General features: G+C 34.8%; 2 protein-coding genes across 2 annotated transcripts; both read left to right on the top strand.

Moving 5' to 3' along the window:
- Window positions 1-388: 388 nt before the first annotated feature.
- Window positions 389-3,608, top strand: LOC108193034 (root phototropism protein 3). The gene is made up of 4 exons (XM_017359600.2): window positions 389-765; window positions 1,152-1,221; window positions 1,322-2,596; window positions 2,824-3,608. Exons 1-4 carry the CDS (start codon window positions 653-655, stop codon window positions 3,370-3,372), a joined length of 2,007 nt encoding a protein of 668 aa, XP_017215089.1. The 5' UTR covers window positions 389-652; the 3' UTR covers window positions 3,373-3,608.
- A 3,127-nt stretch (window positions 3,609-6,735) lies between these two features.
- LOC108227915 (K(+) efflux antiporter 3, chloroplastic) lies at window positions 6,736-16,315 on the top strand. The gene is made up of 19 exons (XM_017403306.2): window positions 6,736-7,031; window positions 8,117-8,488; window positions 9,687-9,788; window positions 10,279-10,359; window positions 11,025-11,126; window positions 11,323-11,400; window positions 11,538-11,606; window positions 11,769-11,819; window positions 12,188-12,301; window positions 12,392-12,493; window positions 12,586-12,720; window positions 13,030-13,211; window positions 13,293-13,428; window positions 13,532-13,603; window positions 13,686-13,787; window positions 14,256-14,417; window positions 14,787-14,876; window positions 15,004-15,162; window positions 15,711-16,315. Exons 1-19 carry the CDS (start codon window positions 6,984-6,986, stop codon window positions 15,951-15,953), a joined length of 2,400 nt encoding a protein of 799 aa, XP_017258795.1. The 5' UTR covers window positions 6,736-6,983; the 3' UTR covers window positions 15,954-16,315.
- Window positions 16,316-17,087: the final 772 nt, after the last annotated feature.

Here is a 17,087-nt window from a genome sequence, read left to right as displayed (position 1 = left end):
TATTGCATACTATCGATCAAGAAAATTATATACTGATCAGTATCATTTAACGGAAAATTAATTCGTTTTAAAATTTCTTTCATCGAGATCTTTTGGTTATATATATTATTAATAAATGATTGTTCTGGACCAACATGCATGATACAGTTAAATTAACAAGAATTTAACTGAATTTTTAGATTTGGGAAATGCGCTTTTACAGCAGAGAATTTGACATGTTACAGTTGCTCATAAGTTATAATTTGTACTATTTCAATATATATATATATTTCTGCTCCTAGTTGAGGATGCAGTTTTTTTGCTATAATTGGAGAGCAACATAATTATTACGGAAGAAAAAGTAGATACAGGGAGATAAAAGGGCTTAAAGGTATTAGTGATATGAGCTAAGACTATTGAGAGTGATCTTTTCTTTTCTGGGTAAAAGAAAAGAATTATTAAGCAAATGTTACAAGAACAGTACTGCCCATTACTTCACAGCCTGTAAGAAACAATTTTTGATACAAGCCGACAATTAAGAGAAAATTCCAAGCACCCCATGTGGAAAAAAATTTCTCCCTTTTCTACTCACACTTCCCCAGTTGTTCTGCTCATGTTCTGAGCTCTGAGAGTTTTTTCTGAGTCTTGTTTGGTCCAAGTATTGGTTGGCAATATGTGGGATTCTGAGAGTGAATCTGTTGGTGGCAGAGATTATGGCAATGGGGTGCTCACCACTAGTAAGCATGGAGTCAAGACTGATGGATTTGAACAGAGAGGCCAGTCTTGGTACGTAGTCGTGTTTCACTACAAACTCGGTTAAATATTTTGTCACACTAATTTTATCGTCGATCACGGTACTGCAAATCACTGGTTTTTAGTTTGAAGGCTAATTTTCTGCGAGCTTGAATTTTTTTTTTTTTTTTTGATATATTAATGAATTCTTGCCATAGAAATGGACATGACAGGATATCAAGTCTAATGTGAAGATTGATATGTTTTGTTCATACCTTGGAAATAGACACTACATGGAAATTAACTTTATATTTTGGACCAATTTTATTAGTCTGTATATATAAATAAATGTCATTGTATGTTCTGCTTAAATTGCTTTATGCAGCTAAACAAGTGAAGTATAAATTTTTCGGAAATTAATTGTGTGCTTTTCCTGCTAGGTTTGTTGCAACTGATGTTCCAAGTGATTTTTTAGTTCAAATTGGAGATGTTAGTTTCCACTTGCACAAGGTAGCTTCTTTTTATCAAAATCAAATTACCAAAACAAAATTCTCCAGGTTGCATGACTAATGATCTTACTTTGTCTTGTTTATGACTGATCTGGTGAAAGTATCCATTGCTTTCGAGGAGTGGAAAGATGAACAGACTCATATATGAATCCCGCGAGGTAGAGTTGAGCAAAATAGCTTTGGATGAGCTTCCTGGTGGACCGGAGGCTTTTGAGCTGGCCGCAAAATTCTGCTATGGAATTGCTGTTGATTTAACGGCAACAAATATATCTGGCCTACGGTGTGCAGCAGAATATCTGGAAATGACTGAGGACTTGGAAGAAGGGAACCTTATATTCAAAACGGAAGCTTTTCTTAGTTATGTGGTATTGTCATCATGGAGAGACTCTATACTAGTATTGAAAAGCTGTGAGAAGTTATCACCATGGGCTGAAAATCTCCAGATTGTAAGGAGATGTAGCGAGTCCATCGCGTGGAAAGCTTGTGCCAATCCAAAAGGAATACGATGGCAGTATACAGGGAAGCCCCCAAAAGTTTCTAGCCCAAGTTGGAAAGAAATGAAGGATTCAAGCCCAAGTAGAAACCAGCAAGTCCCTTCAGATTGGTGGTTTGAAGATGTTTCCATTCTTCGCATTGATCATTTTGTTAGAGTCATTAATGCAATCAAAGTAAAAGGAATGAGATTTGAATTGCTTGGCGCTTCACTTACGCACTATGCAGTCAAATGGCTCCCGGGGTTCATGAAAGATGGATCGGGGCCTGTGGTAGATGAAGGAAGTAATAGCAGCCATAGTAATAGTAGTGGCAGTAGTTGGAAAGGGGGGCTTCATATGGTCTTAGCAGGAACAAAAGATGATCCACCACCCATTCACACAAAAGATCAACGAATGATTGTTGAGAGCCTGATAAGTATAATTCCTCCACAAAAGGATAGTGTTTCTTGCAGTTTCCTTCTTCGGTTGTTGAAGATGGCAAATATGTTGAAAGTGGCTCCAGCTTTGGTTACTGAACTGGAGAAACGGGTCGGAATGCAGTTTGAACAGGCTGCATTGTCTGATCTTCTCATACCGTCATACAGCAAAACTGAGAGTACTTATGATGTGGATCTTGTTCAAAGGCTTTTGGAACATTTTCTTGTTCAAGAACAAACAGAAAGTTCCAGCCCTGGTAGGCAGTCAATGTATGACGGGACTCAAAGAGGCAGTAACCCGAATGCTAAAATGAGGGTTGCAAGGCTTGTCGACAGTTACCTTACTGAGGTTTCCAGAGACAGAAACTTATCGATGACCAAATTCCAGGTACTAGCAGAGGCTTTGCCAGAATCAGCGAGAACTTGTGATGATGGACTTTATCGAGCAATTGATTCCTATCTTAAGGTAATTCAAAACTTTTTAATTGCTTTCCTTGATTTATTACAGAAAGATTCTGAATTTATACATGAACCATTTAATGAAGATAAAGTATTAGATCCCATATATAAAACATAGAACAATTATAGTTACACACATCACATCACAATCGTACTAATTTGTTTATAAATTTTGTCATCTAAAATGGTATGAATCAATCAATTGTCTTCTAACTAAATTTTGAAAAATGGTAGGCTCATCCAACACTCTCAGAGCATGAAAGGAAACGTTTATGTCGTGTGATGGACTGCCAGAAGCTATCCATCGATGCTTGTCTGCATGCTGCTCAAAACGAACGTCTCCCACTAAGAGTTGTGGTACAAGTTCTCTTCTCAGAGCAAGTTAAGATCAGCAATGCTATAGCGAATAACTCCCTTAAAGAAGCTGGAGACACTCAGTATCAGCCAATTGTCTCAAACAGAAACACATTACTTGAAGCAACTCCTCTGTCATTTCAAGAAGGATGGGCTACGGCTAAAAAGGACATCAACACTCTCAAGTTTGAACTCGAGACTGTTAAAACAAAGTACCTTGAGCTCCAGAATGACATGGAAACATTACAGAGACAATTTGATAAATTGGTGAAGCCAAAGCATACATCAGCTTGGACTAGTGGCTGGAAAAAGCTGAGCAAGATGACTAAGATGACCAATTTAGAAAACCATGAAAGTGGATCTCAGAATATTCCAAATGCAGAACATACTAGAAAGACACCTAGAAGGTGGAGGAACTCCATTTCGTAAGACCATCCATGCCCATATGTGCTGTCAGACCGATTTTCGAATGTTATCTTCTAGTTTGGTTCCTTCTTGCCTTTCTGTTCTTTTCTTTTCAGTTAACAATATCCAGTGTTTCTGTTCCCCCCAATTTTTTACGCCATATTTCTTTTATCTTTGGTTAATGATTTCCTATTTGTAATTTCCTTCATTACTGAAGTGTTTGATATTGATAAGCTTTTACAATGCTGTAATCAGGTTCATCCTGTAGTGTCAAAATTTAAAGCATCTAAAATACATGTATAATATTTCATCCACTGGTATCAAGATTAAAATTAACTACTACTACAAAAAAAAAAATTCCTAACAGAAATACACTTAAAATTCAGTGGTGCAGATGACCCTAGTTACGCCCCTGTCTGTAATATATACTTTCAAAACTTTTATAAGTACACTATTACTACCTAACAAATCAAACCAAACATAGCCAATATGTCCCACGCGGAAGTAGTTTACGAGTAGAAAGACCATTTAGCCACTCAGAAGGCGGAAGTAGTATATGAGTAGAAAGACCATTTCCAGGGAACACAACTAAATTTTGGAAAAGATAAAGTTCCATAATAATGGTTATTATAGAAGGCATCATGAAAAAAGTAATCAATGAGTACTAGTATGATTTTACCAAAATCTTGACAAACATGCTTTAGATAACAAATAACTCCAAGTCCTGAGGATACACCTTTATCTTGCCAGGCTACCTAAAGATGAGCACTTCCTTCAGATTCTCAATGAGTGAAAAATGCATACAGTTCTCAACTTCTCTTGAAGCTACAGCCGTGCAATTATGTGGTTGCATAAGAAGCCACGATTTCAGATGATCTGGGACTCAAAAATGGAAAGTAAAGAAAGGCAGATTCGCGATAAGACTTTGAACATCCCATCATGTTTTGCACCAGAAAAGGCAGTTCTGATATAACACATCGGCCTACAAAGTTCACATGAAAGAAAGACCAAATGAATAAGACAATTTAAATGATAATTCCACATTAGTAAGTTGCTCAACATGTTGTAGTGGTTACGATTAAGGCCCAACTACATGTGAATTATCAGTGTTGCCATAATTATGGCCCTCTGAGATATTTAATAATCCATGTGTCGTCTCAGGTCTTAGGTTTGACTCGTGTTTGAATCCCTCGTCAGTGGTTTCTGTAGTATTGTAAACATATCAAAAAGCCAACCTTAGCAAAGAAAATTAACAAACTCTTCATCAAATTATCTAAATGTGGTTCCTTCACTTTCTTATAAAAGATTCACTCACTAGAATCAGCAAAAGATTCAAGACTCATAACAACCAAAGCTAAAGCAAAAGTTCATTAAAAGCTTGATGTATAAATAATAAAATATCTGAAGATCATCTTGATAAATTTTGCAGGTCCTACATTATGTCTCTTTACAAAAAAGAGAAAGATTGCTAGTAAATTTACTCATAATTCAAGAAGCAAATAGAGGTGGAGGGTGGGACCTAAATTTACCAAACAACCAGGCACCAGTGAATTTCTCCAAAATTTCCAGGAACAAAGAATCCTCTTGTATTCACAACTGACCTTGTTAAGGATTTCGACTTCTCAGTTCTCATACTCTTTAAAGCTCATATTATTTATTTCTAATCATAATAATAATAATACTAGCCCACCTTCTTCTTATATGTTATTTGCACCATTATTTGAACTTTTTATGCTGATATTCTGGAGAATTCTCAGTGCCTCATGAGTTCTATCCTTCAGTGACTGTCTGGCTCTCAAATGGATATCGATGTCCTTAAGTATCATGGCATGGTCACGACTTAATTGATTCAGTATCATTGTTGCACTCAAAAGATCTGCCAAATCTCAATGCACTTGTAGAGTGGTTAGGAATGATGCAGGGAGTGATCCATGATTGTTTTTTTTTTTGTTTTTGTTTTGAATAAGGGAGAATTTCATTAAAATCAAGCATATGACAAGAGTGTCTCCAAAGCACATAATGGAGGAGACAAAAAATCAACAAAGCTATTAAGCGTTAAAGGTAGTCTAGCCAAAGAATGAGCTACCTTGTTTGCCTGCTTTCTAGCAAAAACAACCGAAACACCAATCTTGTTTTTAAGGATAGAACAACACTGCTCAATAAGGTTACCTAGTTCCAACTGGTTATGCTGTGCATTGTTAACGGCCTGGACTCTTAGCATTGAATCCATGATTGTTACTTCAGCAAGTCCTCGTTATATAGTCATAACCACATTGTCCTGTACCTGGAATAAGGCTAAATAAATGCATTGATTTTTTCAGTTTCTCCAACAAAATCACCAGAAGCTCCTTTAATTGTGCACCGCAAATGTACTGCATTGAGAAATGAGTGACAGTTTTGCATGCAAAAAATGCATTGTATTTTTTTTTTCCTTGCAAAATTCATTGAGAAAATTCTTTGGTGTGACATAATTTGAGTTTTATCATGATAGAGAAAATGCAAAATATACCAGATCAGAGCATCTCCAACTATCAAAACCTTTAGGTAAAATGTGAGTTGGCATACTAAAAATAAAAAATTTAGCTAACCTCTCTAAAAACTCATTCTCCAACCACACTCTGTTGTCTATAATTTTAGCCAACCTCCTATGGATGATTAAATTTGTCGAACCTATAGGAAGATTGCACATAATTTATTATCATATTGAACTGATATATTCTATTTTAACAATTTAAAATATTAATAACATACTATTTTTAAATTATAGCCAATATCATTGAAACAAAATGTCTTACAAGTTCAGCAAATTTTACATAATGTCTTACAGGTCCAATTTAGCCAACGATTTTAACCAACGTTATTGGAGATGGTCTCGGAGAGCTTCTATATTCTTTGCAGCAGAATATACAATTATGGCAGCTTCTATCTGAACCAACTTAACTCTAAGTAGCATGTTCAAGCAATTGGGTCAAGTACTGGGCCTGAAAAAGAAAACACACATAAAAATATTAAAAACGCAATTACAATCGCAGCCCATAATACGGTTTTGGGTTTGGAAACCTCGATTGAATTTGGATTACAAAATTGAATAAGATTAAAATGAGAAAAATATTACAAAAAAACAAATAAATAAAAACTTCATTATAAAAAAGTTCAACCATCGAACTATCCAAGTTCACGGAACTAAAGACACTTCAAAACATACAGACATAAAAAAATTGATAAAAAATTCAATAAATAGGAGAATTTAAGAATATGGGCCGAAATTGCACTTCTGATTATTTAAGTATTTCAGACATTCTTTAAACGTTACTAAAATTCAAAATCAAAAGGAAAAAGAAAATGAAAATAAAAAATAAAAAAAAGGAGAGGCTGATACTGAACTAGATTTTCAACAAGCAACACTGACAATGATCTCTCTCTCCCAAAATGCATGGGATAAAATGTGTGGGTGTGGCCACACGTCCTCCTCTTCTCCAGCAGTAAATTTTGATCAGTAGCTTCTCTTTATCCAAACACAAAATCTTTTCAGTCAGTAGCTTAGCTTAGCTTCTCTTGTTTTTCCTGTTAATTAATTTCTGGGTGTTTCTTGAAATGCTTTTAATCTTCCTTAAACTCACCCTTCTTCCTCTACTATGAACATCATGCTGCTTGACCCAATTGCTTGCTATAGCCTCCCTAAGGTAAAGTTTTCATCTTTATCATCATTGCTTCTAAATCATTGCTTTCATGTCTCTTCTTTGATCAAATTCTTGGAATATGAATGTGATGCCTAATGAAGTTATTGGTATTTTAAAGCATGTAATTTTGTGGAAAGTGTTGTTTGAGTTTGTTTGTGCACAGTGATTTTCTGAAATTTAATTTGTGATATGTATATATGTTGAATTGGTAGCTGAGTATGTATTTTGTAATGTATAGGTTCAAAGTTTGTGGATAGTTATATTAGCGTATCCATGAGTTCAAGTCTAGGTTGCTGAGATTTGGAGTTGCTACTGAAATGTTAGCATTATATTTTCCGGCCATTATCCTTTTAACTTTATTCCGGTAGCACAACTTTGTGGTTGCTACCGATATGCAAGCCATCATTTCTAGTCACTTAAACATTACCTATAGTTATAATCTACACACCATATAATAGCTTTTATTTGTGTGATTTCTACACATTATAGGAGGATGAGATGATAGAGAGCATATTGTGCTAGTATGAAAACTTAATTGACTCTTGGTAATAGTAAGCCTAACTTTACCAGATTATAAGTTGTTAAGTCACATTCTGGTCTTTGAAAAAGATTGTCCAAGCAATGCTTGTGTACACTTTGGACATATATACTTAAAAACAACAATACAGAAAAGAGATCACCTTTGTGATGTAGTGGGAACTGACTAATTGTTGAGTACCTGCTGATGTCTTTCAAACTAAGAAGTTTTGCTTTAAATATATACAGGCAATCGGATATTGGGGCCCTTTAATAATTAAGTTGTTAATTCCCTGACACTGTTTGGTTTTTTAAACAATTGGGTCCTATTTATTGCAGTTTGCAGCATTCTTTGCTGTGGTTTGATGGTTCACAGTGTCTAACTTTCCTTCCTAATGCTTCGGAAGTTTAGGCCTTTAGGGTGTTCATATTTATGATGTTTCGTGAACTTAATTGCAATGAGGGTGTCATCTGTCTTTCCATGTATCACATCTTTTGAGCTGCTGATGTAAATTTCTCAATGTCTTGTAAGGGGATATCTGTGCTAATGAAACCTTATGGACCATGTGCAGGGATACGAAGCTATTACACTTAAAGTTTCTTCTCATGCTTCACGTTTTAGTCGTCATTTTTTCACTGTCTCCTGCACATATCAAAGACTGGTCTGTGGACCTGCTTTCTCTACATTACACAGAATAAATCATTGTTCTAGCAGTTCATCTAATGTCTTGCGGGATGCTTCCTCTTTAGCTTCTTCAACTTTTGGTGGCAAAGAGTACTATTTCAACCACAAGCAGGCTCGCAACAAAAAAATTCATATATGTGCTGCACTTGATGTTGCGAGTGCTATTGACGTCATCAATGACCTAGGATTGGATACTTTGACATTCTTAATAGTTACAGTCATGATTGTTCCTGCATTCAAGATCATCAAAGCTAGCCCTGTAAGTGTTGCGTATACACTTGTATCTAGAAAAGATAATATCTTCATACATGTAGATACCTAATGTCTGCTAAACTTTAGATTGATCTAACTTGTACGATTAAAATCATTTGTACAATTAGAGGAAGGGAACCATGCAATAGGTCAACAATGAAGAGTTTGCTCATTGCTGTACAGAATTTTGAACTTAATAGTGCAGTACTGACTACTTCAGAATAGAAAGCTGAAGTATGTGATAATGCATGAACTTAACTGATTTTAATAATGAGTGAAGAAGATGATAGGAGTATGTTTTCCTATTAAATTGGTTATGAGTTCAAGAGGTGAACTCTTTTTTTAGTACTTAGAAATAGTAACTATTATTTTGAAATTAAAATGCTGCAGTTTTTATTAGCTTTAAAACTTTTTTTTTTCCAGTATAATCTTAAGACCGTAAGTCTAGCTTGTTCTACATGATCCAAATTTTAAGGTTTAACTTCTTTGGCTGAAAGAGGCATTTAGCTAAAACAGGAAGCTCTTGTGACAGTAGTTAATTAGTTGCACCTGGAAGATAATGGTATATTTTGCTGTCAACTCTTTTTTCTAAATAATTTATCCCTTAATTTTGAGGATAAAGGATCTAAATCTATTTGAAATAGTTATTTGTTCTTTTGAAATTCAGTTTACCCTTGCTGGCAGCTGGTACTTACAACATGTAAACGATAACATTAATGAAAATTTGTAAAGACTAAAGTGATGTTTGGTTTACTCTTTGATCCTGTTTAAAGAAGAGAAAAGGTAGTAAAGTTATCTAGTTTCAACTGTAATTTCCGAGGTATATAATGTCAAAGGGATAAGTGAACTTATTAACACAACACTAGTACAGTTTAAATGTATGCAAATTGCATGAAGACCTATAGAACAGCAAGTATGGCTCATGAATATATGACTATCATACAATATTAAAATATAAAATTGAACTAGACAAAGTAGAAGGTTATAGCCATTAAGCAAAACAAAAAAAGGCTACATCCAATCAACAACATTACGGTTATGATAATTAAACATAAACATTATGTGTTTACAAATAAAAACTTTATATCACCTAAACATAGCAATTCTTTTGTATTACGGGCACTCTCTTTTATCGTTTATTCTTCTTCCAAAAAATAGCAAAGTACCTATGTTGAATAGAATGTGGACTAAATTCTTGTTTACAGATACTAGGTTTCTTCTTTGCTGGGATCGTGCTTAATCAGTTTGGCTTGATAAGGAATCTTACAGATGTTAAAGTTCTTTCTGAGTGGGGGATCCTCTTTTTGGTAAATCTTATGCTTTATTTATAATATATGCCTCTGATATAAAATTTTCCCACAAATCTGATACTAAATATAGCTAGAACTGAATGTGTTTTCTGAATTATTTACTTATCTATAAGATTGAAACTGGTTTCAAGTTATAGTTTCTATATGTAGTATGATGCTACTAATGTAATAACTCTTTAGAAATTATCCTATAGCAAAAGATACTTAAGTTGGAAAATCAACTGTTAGAATAAAAAGGAGCACGTAAAAGATAAGTTGGGAAATTTTAAGGATATTCCATTATCAGGGTTTGGGATCAGATATTGGAATATTTGTGGCCTCCTAAATCTAAAGTTTTACAAGTAATGTACTTAGAATATATTAAACATCATCCACTTGGTTCATGGTGTCTATGTCTAGGTTTACAATGTTTTTGTACATAATAGTCTTTTGTTGGTGTAAGGACTTGGATGGTAAAGAGGTCGACTAAAATATTTTATTTTTGCAGCTTTTTGAGATGGGCTTAGAGCTTTCACTTGCACGTCTAAAAGCTCTTGCAAAATTTGCCTTTGGAATGGGATTGACTCAGGTAATAGTTTATTACTGTGTTTATGTAGTTTGGAAGCTAGATAGCTTCACTAAAACTGTGTATACTTGGATAAAGTGTACAAGTTTTAAGTTTTATCGGTTGAATAATATAAGATCCAGTTGGGGCCTTCCTCTAAAACCTTAAGGTTTGAAATGGTCTGTTTACCTAACATGGTATCGGAGCTTGGTTTAGGGAGGGGTCTTGGGTTCAAGTCCTCCCACTCTCATCCGTTTAATTAAAAATTTGTTTGTTTATCTGCTCCGTGTATGTTCAATATACAGCTCGAGTACTCGAGTATGTTAGTCAGTCTATTTAATAAGTCTATTTAATAATTCCTGTTAAACCTAATAATGACCTAAATTCAAATGTAATATTATGCACAAATTAGAATCTACTCTGCATAATCATTACATGTGTAAGCAAAATCTTGCAGATCTTTCACCTTCTTGTCTCCCAGATGCCTTCTACTTGAAGCAGATTAGCATAAAGCCAATAGCTTCTTTTATTTATGATGGCCCTCTTCTTGTTGGCAAGTGCAAATGCAAATTGACACTGATATTATAACTTTAAGAAACAAAAATGAACATTATCATATTGTATGCTAGCTTCCGTAATTGCATTATCGTATTTTTATTTCCTAATATCTTCAATTCATCTTATTGAAGGTTGTATTATGTACTCTTGCTTTCACAGCATTTGAGCTTCCACCTAATGGGGCTATTGGCACTCGAATTCTGGAGTTTCTGTTTCATTCAAGATCTGACGTGGTGAGTTATTCCTATTTTATTATTCTTTTAGAATTGTTATTACTAAAATATACATATTACATATACATAGCATCTTTCAATATTTTAGTAAAATTTTGTATTTACTCTGAAGTATTACATTGGTTTTTCTCATTCACATGAATTGATTTATGTTGTATATTGTTAACCTTGCTGGCTTATTGATAACAACTATCAGGTTAACATCAGAAGTATTGATGAGGCTATAGTAATTGGTGCTGCACTCTCATTGTCTTCTTCGGCTTTTGTCCTTCAGGTACTAAACTATATATATGTCCAGTTAAAATAACCCTGCTGTTTACAAATAGATGCATTCGCTTTTGCTCATGCAGTGAAGGTCATTTCAGTTAACAAAATAAGATGATGGTACTTTTCTTATTTAGAGTTGTATAGCTTCTTGCAGAGAAGGGTGAGCTACCAACTAGATTCGGCTCAGCAACTCTAGGGATACTTCTATTACAGGTTCCACTTTTTTGCGTTAATACTTCCAAACTTAAAGCATTACGTAACTGAGTTGTTGTCCCTATATTTAGTCTGCTGTATTAGTAACCAGTATATGATGCAAATATTCTGAAAGGTATTTGAGTCATCATGCATTTTGAATCTATACTTCGAATTTTGTAGGATATAGCAGTTGTTCCTCTTTTAGTCATACTTCCGGTGCTGGAGAGCCAGGTATACATAAACTCTTATTATTGACCATATATGCTACATCTGCAATTTTTTTCTTTTTGATCTTTTATTTGCAATTTATTTTAGGAGTTTTACCCTTTTTTTATACAAACATGTTAAAGAAATCTTCATATTTTTCTAAAAGTTGTGTGCCTTTGTTATTGTGAAGATATGTCATCCCTACATAAGATACCCTCTTACCTTAGTAATAAGAGGGTTTTTTAGCTTCAGTGGAGGCATCTGTGTGTGAGTATCGAGATAAAGCCCCTGCCAAAACCCTGTTTTTCTATGAAAAGAAGTTGGTTTTTAGCTTGTCAGAAGCATTCCAGTACTTGTTTCTCCTCCCTTAATGTTGATATGATTTTTTATAGAATCCACTTGAGGAAAGTATTTGGCCAATGCTTGTTAAAGAAAGTTTGAAGGCTTTAGGTGGACTAGGTCTGCTTTCTTTTGGAGGAAAGTATTTTCTTAGGAGAATTTTTGAGGTATGAAAGTATTCTTCAGTTTATGGAAATCTCCAGAAACAATTGGATATAACTGGATTGTGCTTACCACTTTAAATATTCATCTTGCAGTTTGTTGCGGAAGCAAGAAGTTCCGAAGCTTTTGTTGCTCTCTGCCTACTTACAGTTGCTGGGACATCACTTATAACACAGAAGTTGGGCTTCAGTGATACGGTTTAGTATATATTTCTTTTATACTGACAACATTGATGTAGCATTATTGCAGTGAAGCGGTTAAATTGATTGAATTCTGACTTAATATACAGCTTGGAGCATTCTTGGCTGGGGCTCTTTTGGCAGAAACAAATTTCCGAACGCAAATTGAAGCTGATATAAGACCTTTTAGAGGTTTACTTCTTGGGTTATTTTTTGTCACTACCGGAACTTCTATTGACACAGAGGTAACCCTATATCTTTTTCTTACAGAAAAAACATGTATTTTGCTCTTCTTTTTTTCTTATTTGGTCACAGGGTACTTCTGTTCTTAGCCAAATAAAACTTTCACAATTGAACTGTGCCTTTTCTTTCCTTAATATACTTACTTTAAAGACAAGTTGACTCAACTATGTCTATGCGTTATTGGTTCTATGAAATTAATTGCTAATGCGTTAAACTAATCATGCCATTAATTAATAAATTGTTTTTTCTCTTGAATGATGACTAAGTAGCTCTGCTGAACCGAGGTTTACTTTTGTCATTTCCATGCACAGCTTCTTTTGCGAGAGTGGCCAAATGTAATTGCGCTCTTGGCAGGTTTAATTGCTATTAAGACTCTAATTATAACAGCAATTGGTCCTCGCGTTGGACTGACACTGCAAGAAAGTGTAAGGATTGGACTGCTTCTGTCTCAGGGAGGTGAATTCGGATTTGTTGTTTTTTCACTAGCAAACAGGTTGATGGATGGTTTTATGTGATATCATGTGATATACATGCTTATTTGGTACTTCATTTGTGGATTGCGGGATTATTGTAGGCTTGGGGTGCTACCACTTGAACTGAACAAGCTTCTCATTATAGTCGTCGTGTTCTCTATGGCACTAACTCCTCTGCTCAATGATGTTGGACGAAAGGCTTCTGAGTTTATTGCTAAAAACGTTGAAAAAGATTATGTAAGTTGTTTAGCAAGGAACTGCTTCTTTTTTTCCTCCCTCATGAAAGTTCTCTTTTGTATATAGGCAATTTTTTGTTTGATGATTATAATACTTGTAACAGAAAATTGCTGATGCTGTAAATTTTGGTGCTACTGAACCAGTCGTTATTCTTGGATTTGGGCAGATGGGACAGGTGAAAGAATTTTTGTGAAAGTTATTTTAATCTGCCTCTCTGGCAGGGCCCTCCCTCTGACTAATTGCAAATTGTGATATAGGTCCTTGCCAATTTTTTGTCCACTCCTCTGGCTTCTGGAGGAGATGGTAATGCTGTTGGATGGCCTTGTGTAGCTTTTGATCTTGATCTTTCTATAGTGAAGGTAGGTAAAGGTTGTATTGAACTTTAGTCTGATACACGAGCTTTGGTAAATGCCTTTTATTTATTTCTTGTAGTTTTGATTCCCTAACAATGGAAGGATTATGTGCAGAAAGATATGATCAATCAATTTATTATTAAATGTCTCTCTGCATCGCACCATCTTCTTTGCAGGTCAAGTAATCATTTGAATGGGTAGGGCAGAGAATATAGTAGATATTATTATATTAACAATTTCTTTGCTATATATCCTCCATTAAGGACATATTTTGCATGGTCATAGATGTTGATATTTTATTCTTTACTATTTGTAGAAAGGCCATATGGCATGTGCTTCCTTTAAAGCAAACTTGCACTTGCACCTAGACCTAGTCACATTAAACTTCAAAAGGCAATTAGTATCATTGATTGCAAAAATATACCTTATGCACAAAACATATACTGTATTAAACAACTAATTTCTCTGAAACAGGGAGCTACAAATCTTGGTTTTCCGGTTCTCTACGGTGATGGTTCACGCCCGGCAGTTTTGCAGTCTGCTGGTATTTCTAATCCAAAAGCTGTCATGGTCATGTACAGTAAAAGGGAGAGGGCACTTGAGGCTGTTCAAAGGATTCGGCTTGCCTTCCCTGCAGTAATTTTACTCTGCTCAGCTCTCGTAAAGAAAACACAGGCTATTCATTCCTCTAACATTCTAGGGGGAAGAAGCCTGTATATCTTGATTCAGATAATATATTGATTCATTTATTCTTGAACTCCTGATCTTTTATGCCACCTAACCAGCTATCTAGAAGAAAACTTTGATCAAATTGCAATATCTCGCATCTGATTATATTATTTGTCTCAAATGCATGACTTTTTCGTTGCCAAAATTCATCACAGGGTCAAGGACTGAATATGTCACCGTGCAATCTTTGAATTTTATAAAAGTATATTATCTTTAATGTTTATAAGCTGTTGACGTTTCTGATGTAAATCACTAGGTAAAACTATTTTTTTGCAGACCCCAATTTATGCTCGAGCGGTAGACCTCGACCATCTCTTGGATTTGAAGGAGGCAGGTGCAACAGACGCTATTCTTGAAAATGCTGAGGTATTAAACTTTCATAATTTGTTATCATCTCAAACAGGGAAACTTTCTCCACTGTTTGTTTGGCGTTCTGACCAATATATACAATGTTTGCTTGAAATTATGACCAAAATATTATATATTAATGCAGACAAGTCTGCAGCTGGGTTCTAAGCTTTTGAAAGGGCTTGGTGTAATGTCCGATGACGTCTCTTTTTTAAGTCAGCTTGTTAGAGATTCCATGGAACAACAAGCTCAATCCGCTGATAGAACTGCAGCTAAAGAAACTGATCTCATGAAGTCTATGCAGGTATCATTACTCAAATACATAATTTTACAGTTGGTGCTGTCTAGTTTACTTGCAGGCACTCTAGACTTGGTGACTTACATTTTACTATCTCTACAAATTTTAATTTTCTAGCCTCTTGCATACATACGAGGGTATTTGCAGATGAATTGTCTAACGTCATCTGCAGTGCTCAGGTATTAAGAAGGTCGATCGTAGTTCTTAGCCTCCAAATTGTGGTTGATTAGATTGTCTTCCATGTGCATAATGCATTCGTAGGCATACACACCTTAAGGTTTTAGATAGACTGGTCACTTAATCTGGTACTAATAATGATTAAATACACTTCAAATCCCAGTACTTTTCTCTATGAGGATATAAAACACATTTTTCATGATACATTCTGTAATAGAATTATCCATACAGACTTATATCTACCTGCCCTTGTATTACGAAAAATGTGTTTATATCCTCTTGGTTACATATGATTTATATATATGAAATTTTGCAATGTACTTCTACTTAGATCTTTCGATGTACCTCACTGAGTAATGTGTACTCTGCTGAACAAGGTACGAGTGGGGGACTTGGTTAACACCCGTACACTTGTACAATCTCTCGCAATAAAAGACGAATCACAGAGTGTGAACCAGAGAGACGGAAGTCGTGTAAACCAAAGAGATGCAAGTCGCGTACAAACACTGGCAAAGGAAGATGATCGGTTGGAGTATAAGGATGACTCGGACCAATCTGAGATTGGTCGAGGCGTTTTGTATTGTGAACTGGATACAGATGACAATTCTCCACTACCATAATGATCTTGTAATGGAGAAAACTACGCAGATCCATTGATGTACTGCCAATTGCTATCCTAGGAAATTTGTTTCAACAATGAGGGAATGAACTCGAGCATGCAACTTCGTTGTGCAGCCAGTTTCGTCTTGGTTAAGGGAGGAGGCCGGCCAATAGTGTTGATACATAAAAGACCATGCAGAGTTTGACAACAGAGTTCCTGCAGAGTTTATACTTAGTTTCATGTTTTGGTGGCCAAGCTAGCTACTGTACATAATCAACAAAATCTTAGTTTTGTACATGTTCTTGATATTCATCTTATTTGGGATTGAGGACATTATAATTGAACTAGTTGAAGTTCTTAGCTATAAGAATTGCTTCGATAGCTCCTTTGCATTGTTGCATGAATTATGATGGGTACTCCTCTCCAGTAGGACGACTGGACGAGTACTCTTGTGCAGTAAACATCCGATCATTAATCTGATTGTCCATTTAATTAAGAATAATCTACCTATAAATTGATATATTTATTTTACATAGAATAATGTTTTGATTTAACTTAATTTTTAAATATTATAATCAAAATTATTTTACAATTAGTCAAAATCTAAAATTTATTTTAATTTCTAAAACAAAAATTTGGGTTTCAGGTGCGATTTATCCAAAGACCAAAAACACATCGATTTGTGTTGTGCTCTACTAACGCTGATAATATACGGGAGTTGTTTGAGCAAACTTAAAAAAAAATAAAATGAATTCTTATTTGGGGGTGTTTGGACACCACCTATAAGCCGAGTTTATAAGTTAGTACCATTTGTGTAAAAAGTAAAAAAAAAACTTAAAAAAGTTGAGAATGCTAACTTTTGTTCATGACTTTTACTTCTTTTCCAAACACTTTAATCACTTATAAGTCTAAACTTGCTTATAACTTCTGCTTTATTTCTTAACTTTAAGCTATAAGCACTTATTTTAAACTTACCCAAACAGTCACCTAAAATAAATAAGTTAATTAAAAGTTAGAAGTAAAAAAGTTAATAAAGTATTTGGAAAAGAAGTATAAGCTCTGAGAGAGAAGTTAGCATCCTCAACTTATTAAAAGTGCTTCTACTTATTTATATAAACGCGACAAAAAAAAAAGGGAGAAAGTGCTTCTACTT

Source organism: Daucus carota, chromosome 6 (genome assembly GCF_001625215.2).
Source record: "Daucus carota subsp. sativus chromosome 6, DH1 v3.0, whole genome shotgun sequence".
NCBI classification, from domain to species: domain Eukaryota; kingdom Viridiplantae; phylum Streptophyta; class Magnoliopsida; order Apiales; family Apiaceae; genus Daucus; species Daucus carota.
The sequence above is the reverse complement of the archived record's forward strand: the minus strand, read 5'-3'. Positions and strand labels throughout refer to the sequence as shown.

Coding starts and splice junctions, on each gene's coding strand:
- LOC108193034 (XM_017359600.2), top strand. CDS start 653: ATGTGGGATTCTGAGAGTGAATCTGTTGGTGGCAGAGATTATGGCAAT. Junction 766..1,151: donor GAACAGAGAGGCCAGTCTTG/GTACGTAGTCGT, acceptor TTTTCCTGCTAG/GTTTGTTGCAACTGATGTTC. Junction 2,597..2,823: donor CAATTGATTCCTATCTTAAG/GTAATTCAAAAC, acceptor GAAAAATGGTAG/GCTCATCCAACACTCTCAGA.
- LOC108227915 (XM_017403306.2), top strand. CDS start 6,984: ATGAACATCATGCTGCTTGACCCAATTGCTTGCTATAGCCTCCCTAAG. Junction 11,401..11,537: donor CTTCGGCTTTTGTCCTTCAG/GTACTAAACTAT, acceptor AGAGTTGTATAG/CTTCTTGCAGAGAAGGGTGA. Junction 13,429..13,531: donor AAAACGTTGAAAAAGATTAT/GTAAGTTGTTTA, acceptor TACTTGTAACAG/AAAATTGCTGATGCTGTAAA.